We start from the raw sequence: 10807 nt of genomic DNA, 5'->3' as shown, positions 1-10807 counted from the left end.
ACAATCTCGGGATCCAGATCTGAGAGAAACACTGTGTTCGAGAGCGAGTGTCCAGCAGAGGGCACACATACACATATTTATGCATTTGGTAGATGCTTTTATCCAGCAATTCTTGCTATCCCTGGGAATCGAACCCATGACCTTGGCCTTGCAAGCGCCAACGCTCTACTGTTTAAGCTCCATGAAAGCTGGTATGAAGAATCAAATTGACTTAAATGACAACTGATTGATAATAATCATGAATGTTTCTAGAGCATCAAATCCTTATATTATAGTGATTTCTGAAGGATCATGTGACACTGAAGACTGGAGTAATGATGCTGGAAATTCAGCTTTGATCACAGGAATAAATTACACTTTACTATATATTCACATAGAAAACTGCTGATTTACATTGGACTAATATTTAAAATATTCCCGCTAATTTTGATCAAATAAACACAGCCATGGTGAGCAGAAGAGACTCTTTCAACAACATTAAAATATCTACAATGTAGCGGTGTAAAGATTATGGTTTTAACTCTATAATCACAGCACTTACAATCAAATAATAAGGTGTGGAAATGAAAACAATGAAGAAATCATGCATGTTACAAAATATATTACTTTTAAAAATGTGCAACATTTTTTAAAACTATGTGAAAGCTGAAGAACTTTAAAATTGAAATATACAGCACAAATTACTAGATAGATTATATAAGCTTTTATTCATAGTAGACATTTACATTTATCATCTCTAATCTAAAAGAATGAGATAAAAAGCTCGTGCTGAAAAACAAGAGGACCAAAAAAGTTTGTTAATTAGGTGTTTATTCATTAATAAATGCGCTTCAGAACTTATGTGAACAGACGATTAGGACTTCCCAGTAAAAAAAAAAGAAGAAAAAAAAAGTATAAATTAATAATACATAGGGTTAATTGTTCATATAAAGATAAAGGGTGAGAGAAATTCTGTTTGGATTGATATTTCTAATGTTTGAGAATGTCTAGATAGAACGTAACTTCAGCAAACATTCTCTCAAAGTTATGAACATTCTTCAAATAATCAAATTCAAATTCATGGAATGCTTTTTCTGAAACGTTTCCAGTTGGACATTAATCTAACGTTTTTTAAATGTAACAACTTGTTTCAGAACGTTCAGAGAACATTCAAAAGTAACGTTCCCATGTTTAAAAAATTATACATTAGAATGTTCCTTTAACATCTGCATAACAAAGAGAAAACGTATTTAAAACATTAAAAAAACCGGATGTTTAAAACGGCTGTGTGTTGCCTGAGCAGAAAGACCAGTTTCCCGTCAGTCCGACGAGCCTCAACAACCTTCAGCACAGCAGAAACCAGTCAAACCAGTTCAGTTTCACACTGATGTTTCTGACACACTGGAGCGCTTTAATCGTGATCGTAAAGCATGTACTCTACAGACTCTGAAGTGATGAAATATAACGTTTCACAGAGGTATATACTACAAAATAATCTGCAAGATGGTCATTTCACTATATAAACTGCTTTTTAAGCATATTCTCATATTTTTTTACAATGACATTTTCCATTTCGTTCTGTGATTAATAAAGGACAATGACATTGTCACACATCAAAGGAGAATGTGTCTGTTTCACTGTGACAATATCAATGTTTTGTAAACATTAACACGTTTAACTCATTAACTTCCATTGATGGGTGAACGAAACGAAACATTTCAACAGTCACAATTCACCCCGAAATCATCAGAAAAACATAAAATGATATTTTGCATTAATAAAACAAAGCCTATTTCAGTGTTGGGAAAAGTAACGCAAGTTATGTAATCAGATTACTTTTTAAGTAACTAGTAAAGTTTTAAATTTACAACAAAATATCTGAGTTACTGTGAGAAAAGGTAACACAAAAGTAATGTAATGCATTACTTTCCAATAGTGCTGGGCAACAATTAATCGCATCCAAAATAAAAGTTTGTTTACTTAATATATGTGTGTGTTCAGTGTAAAATTATTTTGTATATATAAATGCACACACATGCATGTATATACTGGATGCAATTAATCGGTGCCCAGCACGATAAAAAGTAACTAAATTAGTTACTTTTTTAGGGAGTTACACAATACTGTAATGCATTATTTTTAAAAGTAACTTTCCCCAACACTAGCCTATTTTCAGAACAATATGATTTTTTTGCATTGAAAAAGGTCACAGTGCAATTGTGATAAAATGGCTTTATTTTCCTAAAGCAAAATATACTTTCTCATGAAATATGAGCTGGACATTTATGATGCATGTAGTGCTTCTAAGTTTATGGATTACTTCATGGATGGCTTCGCACATTTAAAAGAACAAACACCCGTTCTCATAATGTTTGAACATTCAAAAGTAACGTTCTCATAATGTTTGAACATTCAAAAGTAACGTTCTCATAATGTTTGAACATTCAAAAGTAACGTTCTCATAATGTTTGAACATTCAAAAGTAACGTTCTCATAATGTTTGAACATTCAAAAGTAACGTTCTCATAATGTTTGAACATTCAAAAGTAACGTTCTCATAATGTTTGAACATTCAAAAGTAACGTTCTCATAATGTTTGAACATTCAAAAGTAACGTTCTCATAATGTTTGAACATTCAAAAGTAACGTTCTCATAATGTTTGAACATTCAAAAGTAACGTTCTCATAATGTTTGAACATTCAAAAGTAACGTTCTCATAATGTTTGAACATTCAAAAGTAACGTTCTCATAATGTTTGAACATTCAAAAGTAACGTTCTCATAATGTTTGAACATTCAAAAGTAACGTTCTCATAATGTTTGAACATTCAAAAGTAACGTTCTCATAATGTTTGAACATTCAAAAGTAACGTTCTCATAATGTTTGAACATTCTAAAGTAACGTTCTCATAATGTTTGAACATTCTAAAGTAACGTTCTCATAATGTTTGAACATTCAAAAGTAACGTTCTCATAATGTTTGAACATTCTAAAGTAACGTTCTCATAATGTTTGAACATTCTAAAGTAACGTTCTCATAATGTTTGAACATTCAAAAGTAACGTTCTCATAATGTTTGAACATTCTAAAGTAACGTTCTCATAATGTTTGAACATTCTAAAGTAACGTTCTCATAATGTTTGAACATTCAAAAGTAACGTTCTCATAATGTTTGAACATTCTAAAGTAACGTTCTCATAATGTTTGAACATTCAAAAGTAACGTTCTCATAATGTTTGAACATTCTAAAGTAACGTTCTCATAATGTTTGAACATTCAAAAGTAACGTTCTCATAATGTTTGAATATTCAAAAGTAACGTTCTCATAATGTTTGAACATTCAAAAGTAACGTTCTCATAATGTTTGAAAATTCAAAAGTAACGTTCTCATAATGTTTGAATATTCAAAAGTAACGTTCTCATAATGTTTGAATATTCAAAAGTAACGTTCTCATAATGTTTGAAAATTCAAAAGTAACGTTCTCATAATGTTTGAATATTCAAAAGTAACGTTCTCATAATGTTTGAATATTCAAAAGTAACGTTCTCATAATGTTTGAACATTCAAAAGTAACGTTCTCATAATGTTTGAACATTCAAAAGTAACGTTCTCATAATGTTTGAACATTCAAAAGTAACGTTCTCATAATGTTTGAAAATTCAAAAGTAACGTTCTCATAATGTTTGAACATTCAAAAGTAACGTTCTCATAATGTTTGAACATTCAAAAGTAACGTTCTCATAATGTTTGAACATTCAAAAGTAACGTTCTCATAATGTTTGAACATTCAAAAGTAACGTTCTCATAATGTTTGAACATTCAAAAGTAACGTTCTCATAATGTTTGAACATTCAAAAGTAACGTTCTCATAATGTTTGAACATTCAAAAGTAACGTTCTCATAATGTTTGAACATTCAAAAGTAACGTTCTCATAATGTTTGAACATTCAAAAGTAACGTTCTCATAATGTTTGAACATTCAAAAGTAACGTTCTCATAATGTTTGAACATTCAAAAGTAACGTTCTCATAATGTTTGAACATTCAAAAGTAACGTTCTCATAATGTTTGAACATTCAAAAGTAACGTTCTCATAATGTTTGAACATTCAAAAGTAACGTTCTCATAATGTTTGAACATTCAAAAGTAACGTTCTCATAATGTTTGAACATTCAAAAGTAACGTTCTCATAATGTTTGAACATTCAAAAGTAACGTTCTCATAATGTTTGAACATTCAAAAGTAACGTTCTCATAATGTTTGAACATTCAAAAGTAACGTTCTCATAATGTTTGAACATTCAAAAGTAACGTTCTCATAATGTTTGAACATTCAAAAGTAACGTTCTCATAATGTTTGAACATTCAAAAGTAACGTTCTCATAATGTTTGAATATTCTAAAGTAACGTTCTCATAATGTTTGAACATTCTAAAGTAACGTTCTCATAATGTTTGAACATTCAAAAGTAACGTTCTCATAATGTTTGAACATTCTAAAGTAACGTTCTCATAATGTTTGAACATTCAAAAGTAACGTTCTCATAATGTTTGAACATTCTAAAGTAACGTTCTCATAATGTTTGAACATTCAAAAGTAACGTTCTCATAATGTTTGAAAATTCAAAAGTAACGTTCTCATAATGTTTGAATATTCAAAAGTAACGTTCTCATAATGTTTGAATATTCAAAAGTAACGTTCTCATAATGTTTGAAAATTCAAAAGTAACGTTCTCATAATGTTTGAATATTCAAAAGTAACGTTCTCATAATGTTTGAATATTCAAAAGTAACGTTCTCATAATGTTTGAACATTCAAAAGTAACGTTCTCATAATGTTTGAATATTCTAAAGTAACGTTCTCATAATGTTTGAACATTCAAAAGTAACGTTCTCATAATGTTTGAACATTCTAAAGTAACGTTCTCATAATGTTTGAACATTCAAAAGTAACGTTCTCATAATGTTTGAACATTCTAAAGTAACGTTCTCATAATGTTTGAATATTCAAAAGTAACGTTCTCATAATGTTTGAACATTCTAAAGTAACGTTCTCATAATGTTTGAACATTCAAAAGTAACGTTCTCATAATGTTTGAAAATTCTAAAGGAACGTTCTCATAATGTTTGAACATTCTAAAGTAACGTTCTCATAATGTTTGAACATTCAAAAGTAACGTTCTCATAATGTTTGATCATTCTAAAGTAACGTTCTCATAATGTTTGAACATTCAAAAGTAACGTTCTCATAATGTTTGAATATTCAAAAGTAACGTTTTCATAATGTTTGAACATTCTAAAGTAACGTTCTCATAATGTTTGAACATTCAAAAGTAACGTTCTCATAATGTTTGATCATTCTAAAGTAACGTTCTCATAATGTTTGAACATTCAAAAGTAACGTTCTCATAATGTTTAAATATTAAAAAGTAACGTTCTCATAATGTTTGATCATTCTAAAGTAACGTTCTCATAATGTTTGATCATTCTAAAGTAACGTTCTCATAATGTTTAAATATTAAAAAGTAACATTCTCATAATGTTTAAATATTAAAAAGTAACGTTCTCATAATGTTTGCAAAAAATAAAAAAATATATTTTAAATCGTTTGAAAAACAGAACATTCAGAAATAACTTAATGGCAACATTAGCAAACAAACATATTTTTGTTAGCTGGGAAATTGTAATAGAAAAAGTCACAATGAAGAAGAAAAAAAAAGTCCTAAAAATAGGCTTCATTTTTCTAATGCTAAATATAATTTAATATATTTTGAGGTGAAATATTCATGAAAAAACTGTATATCAAAAATATGTTATAACTATAATTGAACCTGAAGGATATTTTAGGGGTTAAATGTTATAATTTGGGGGTTTAAAGTTTAAAGATTAGAGTTCATAAATGAAAGTTGTAAAGTAGTAAATAAAACAAAGATTACTGGAGTGTGTTATACAAGAAAATACTGTATATTAGTGCTGTCAAATCGATTAATTGCGATTAATCGCATCTAACATAAAAGTTTGTGTTTATATGATATATATACGCGTTTATGTATATGTATATATATATATAATACACTCACATATACATTATATAAACACAAACTTTGCTGTTAGATGCGATTAATCGATAAGGCAGCGCTGCTGTTTATATTGTTGTATTTCTATAAATATAGTCTTTCTACTATATTTTTTGATAAGCATTTATGAATGAAAATTGTTTATAAGTAAATCCCAATCCCCGTTTTGTCAGTGTGCTCACCTTTCATACAGCTTAAAGAGGAGATTGAGTTATGAGAACTCACTTTAAACCGTATCAGTGAGTATTATCAGTGTGTGATGAACATCAGTCTCACCGAGCTCAGGCGCTTTACTCAGAGTGAACGCAAACGCCCAGAACTTGCTGACGGGAGCGCTGTAGAAGTCAGTGTCACACACAGACTGCCTGAACCCGTGTGTCGTCACCACACTGAACATGTACCAGCTCGTTCTCATCGCACCTATAATACTGAGACACACAACAGCAATGAGGAAGATCAGCTTCTGTCGAGATAACACTGATGCTGAGACAGACCGAGCTTCCAGAACACAGATAACATCAAACCTGAGCTGCTGCATTCACTCTCGAAATCAAGACTCAAAACAGAACAAACGTGGATGAAAAATCGTTTGTCCCAAAGGCAGTGATTATCTTAAATCGTACAATTTTCTAAAGTGATACAATATTTTTTCCGTCTATTCTTATATTGTTGTTTATCTTTCTTTTTTTTTTTTGGTCGATATGTGTATTTTGTAAAATTTCTGTATGTATCCCTGCAATTAAATTTTTTTTTTTAAATAAAGTGATACAAGAGAATACCTGGCATTATAGCGTGTGTGTGTTTTTTTGGAAAGATGAAAACAGTGTTTAATTGTATAATTTTGTCAATTTGTGTTTGTGTTGTTAATGTGTTAGTGTGTGTTTTTGTTTTTTTGAATGATGGAAACAGTGTTTATTTGTATAATTTTGTTAATTCTTTGTTTGTGTTGTTAATGTGTTAGTGTGTGTGTTTTTGTTTTTTTGTATGATGGAAACAGTGTTTATTTGTATAATTGAATTAATTCTATGTTTGTGTTGTTAATGTGTTAGTGTGTTTTTGTTTTTTTGAATGATGGAAACAGTGTTTAATTGTATAATTGAATTAATTCTATGTTTGTGTTGTTAATGTGTTAGTGTGTGTTTTTGTTTTTTGAATGATGGAAACAGTGTTTAATTGTATAATTGAATTAATTCTATGTTTGTGTTGTTAATTTGTTAGTATGTGTGTTTTATTTGGAAAGATGAAAACAGTGTTTAATTGTATAATTTTGTTAATTCTGTGTTTGTGTTGTTAATGTGTTAGTGTGTTTTTTCTTTTTCTTTTTTGAATGATGGAAACACTGTTTAATTGTATAATTTTGTTAATTTGTGTTGTTAATGTGTTAGTGTGTGTGTTTTTTTTTTGAATGATGGAAACAGTGTTTAATTGTATAATTTTGTTAATTCTGTGTTTGTGTTGTTAATGTGTTAGTGTGTGTGTATTTTTTTTGAATGATGGAAACAGTGTTTAATTGTATAATTTTGTTAATTCTTTGTTTGTGTTGTTAATGTGTTAGTTTGTTTTTTCTTTTTCTTTTTTGAATGATGGAAACACTGTTTAATTGTATAATTTTGTTAATTTGTGTTGTTAATGTGTTAGTGTGTGTGTTTTTTTTTATTTGTAATGATGAAAAAAGTGTTTAATTGTATAATTTAGTTAATTCTGTGTTTGTGTTGTTAATGTGTTAGTGTGTGTGTTTGTTTTTTTGAATGATGGAAACAGTGTTTAATTGTATAATTGAATTAATTCTGTGTTTGTGTTGTTAATGTGTGCTGTGTATTTAAGCATTAATGTGAATGTATCTATTGGCGCTTTCCCACTGCATGGTACGGCTCGGCTCGCTCGTGTCAAACACAGATTTCCTCTCTGTGACGAACAGAATGGACGGTAAAGTTGAACTCAACTCGTGTTCTGGTGTTGGTGTTTTCTCACCTGAATAAAGCCAGACTCAGTGACCAGAACATGAGCGGCGTCCGCAGGTCCAACTTCTGCCTGTGTTTCATAAAAACACGTCCCACATATATAGCCGCCGCATACACGCCACACAGAACAAACGCTGTTCCCCTAAAACACATTATACTGATTACACGTCACTCTCAGAACTCATGAAGATTCACAGAGACATTAGTTATGCGCTGCAGGAGGATATTAAAGTGACAGAATGCATTAATATAGCACAAAGGTATTATTTTTAAAATACTTAAAAATAGCAAACATTAAAATGTAAGGCATCTATCTTTTATAACCCCTCCCTTTTTTAATATTATAAATCGAAAATTAGTTATTATTACGTAACATTATTATACTACTTTTGTCTACCCGCTACTATTATGTACTGTACTGGTAAATTTATTATTTATTTATTTAATTGATTAATATATTTAATAGGCTAATAACTAACTAAAAAAAAATTATTTTCATCACATTTTATTGATTTATTTTAATCTTATTTATTTATTATTATTTTGTTTCAGTTTTAATTTTTACATTTTTTACAGCATTTCTCTAGACTTTTCCACAGATACTTATCATATTTCCACTTTTTTACTTTTTTATTTTAATCTTATTTTATTGTCATACATAACAACGTCTCTGTCCTGAAATAAACCATCAAATAAAAGATTCTGATGTCACAATCAGCCGAAAGGTCAAAGGTGAGCGTATCTCTGCAGTGCTTCACGTGAACCTGCTCTTATCACACACATCTATCAATCAATCACAGCAGATTAGAGTTCATGAAGTCCACAATGAGAACACACACATTAATACACAAGAATCACAAGGTCTTTTTGTGTTCGTTGTTTATTAATGTAATTGTGATATTTGTGATGAAAGGTCAAAGGTGACTCTCTCAGATTGATGACTTTACTGCCTCACTTTAATGAGCAGGGAGTGTTTAAAGCAAACAACAGATGGTCTTTCCTAACATACCTATGTAATATTACGCTTAAAGTAACATATATGTTAGATATATGACATATATTGCACAATACATATTTTAAGAATCTTGCACTGTATCCTACTGTATTATTAAATAATGGGTATTATTATAATGTGAAGGCTATTGTGTATTGCACATCACATTAAATGTGTATATATAGCTATTATATTCTATAGTATCCTGTTTATGCATGATAATACTCTTCATTTATGAGCGCACATCAGGTTAATAGATGAGATGAATCAGTGATTCATTTTCGGCTCAATTGACTCACTCACCAGTTCTGCTGAAACCATTCAAGAGCGACTCGATCATCAAACTGGCGCTCAAAGTCAAACGCGTGAAGTGAATCGTTCACCTTCATCTTCAAGTGTGCGAATCTTCGGTGGATGAAGTGATGAAGGTGTTTCCGAAGGGAAACCCAAGAGGATCGATGAGGTGAGCAACACGAACACTTCTGCTGAACTTCATAATTACACGCGCGAGAGGGCGGAGTCAGAGTAGCGAGCCCATCCAATCACAGTCCAAGGATCTGCATATTTCATAATACGAGCGACTAAAAGTTTTATATTCATGAGAAAAGATTTGTACACTTCAATCTTGTAGAAATTAAAAACATTGTACAATCTCTGAATCTTTTAAATTATTATTAATAAAAAAATATATATAATCGATGTCTAGACTTCAACAGCTTAAAATGATCCTGTACTTGTTTAAACCAAATCACTTACTAACCTTATCTGTGAAAGGTTATCTTTTAATCTAATAAAATTTTAACTAAGTCAATAATATATATATACAGTATATGTATACAGTATACAGTATTTCTCAATTTTTTCTACTCATACTTATTATATTTCCACTTTTTTACTTATTTATTTTAATCTTATTTTATTTACTATATACTATTATATATATATATATATATATATATATATATATATATATATATATATATATATATATATATATATATATCCAATCAAAGTTTTGTATTAAGTAGAACATCTCTACCATCCTGAAAGGGGTTGAAAAGCATCCAGGCCAGTTTCCAGTTTCTTTCTCGGCTTTCTGACTGCTAAACAACTGAAACAAAACTAAAACAACCCTGGCTTGTCAGTGGACTATAAAGCACAATTCACACTGGCCAAAAGAAAGCCAACAAACACCAACAAACTCCAGCATTAGATTGTGGATTTAACACAATTTAATGCTGCCTGTCCCTAATGCATTCAAGTCGGAAACACTATACGAAAAATGTGAATAGTTTTGAATATATTTATATTTTACATTATTAATATTAATATTTTACATATGATTTATGCATGGTATCTAACATAGACATTTAAAGTCTCACTGAAGTGACTTGAAAAGGGGAGCATTATTCAATATGTTGATGTTATTTCCACTGAAACAGGAAGACAGGGCGGGACATATCAAAGAGCTCCTCCCCTTTTTATAAAAAAGCCAATAGCGTTTGGTTTATATCACAGCTCAGCCAGAGCCGTTGATCTCGGTAAAGCTGCAGTTTCCTCCTAATCTCTAACCGTTTCTCCTTTTAATCTCCTCCATATCACTTAAAAATACAGTATTCTGTGCAGAAATCAAATGGGTCCGATACGTTTTGTGGTCTGCAGCGACTCGATTATATGATCCGCTCTGTGCTAGCGTGTCTCTAGACCGAAGCTAATGTGACACTAACATGAAACAGACTTCATTCACCCCAACAGTCTGAATCATTCCCTATTCCCTATGTAGTGCACTATGTGCCATT

General features: G+C 30.4%; 1 protein-coding gene across 1 annotated transcript; it reads right to left on the bottom strand.

The window, feature by feature from the left end:
• Positions 1–6166: 6166 nt before the first annotated feature.
• On the bottom strand, positions 6167–9500 carry LOC143700963 (very long chain fatty acid elongase 6). Its single transcript, XM_077194744.1, has 3 exons — positions 9312–9500; positions 8025–8156; positions 6167–6481 (listed from the first exon to the last, which is right to left on the bottom strand). The coding sequence occupies exons 1-3, from the start codon at positions 9395–9397 to the stop codon at positions 6280–6282; spliced, it is 420 nt and encodes a 139-aa protein (XP_077050859.1). The 5' UTR covers positions 9398–9500; the 3' UTR covers positions 6167–6279.
• Between the last annotated feature and the right edge of the window lie 1307 nt (positions 9501–10807).

The sequence above is a fragment of the Siphateles boraxobius genome, unplaced genomic scaffold (assembly GCF_051911475.1).
Source record: "Siphateles boraxobius isolate OS27281-9 unplaced genomic scaffold, OSU_SipBor_1 320, whole genome shotgun sequence".
NCBI classification, from domain to species: domain Eukaryota; kingdom Metazoa; phylum Chordata; class Actinopteri; order Cypriniformes; family Leuciscidae; genus Siphateles; species Siphateles boraxobius.
Note: the sequence above shows the minus strand (reverse complement) of the source record. Positions and strands in the feature narration are given on the sequence as shown.

Excerpts from the sequence above, each read along its gene's own strand:
- LOC143700963 (XM_077194744.1), bottom strand. The coding sequence starts at position 9,397 with ATGAAGGTGAACGATTCACTTCACGCGTTTGACTTTGAGCGCCAGTTT. Across the intron at positions 8,157-9,311 it reads GAATGGTTTCAGCAGAACTG|GGGAACAGCGTTTGTTCTGT; the intron begins GTGAGTGAGTCA and ends AATGTGTTTTAG. Across the intron at positions 6,482-8,024 it reads CTGAGTCTGGCTTTATTCAG|TATTATAGGTGCGATGAGAA; the intron begins GTGAGAAAACAC and ends TGTGTGTCTCAG.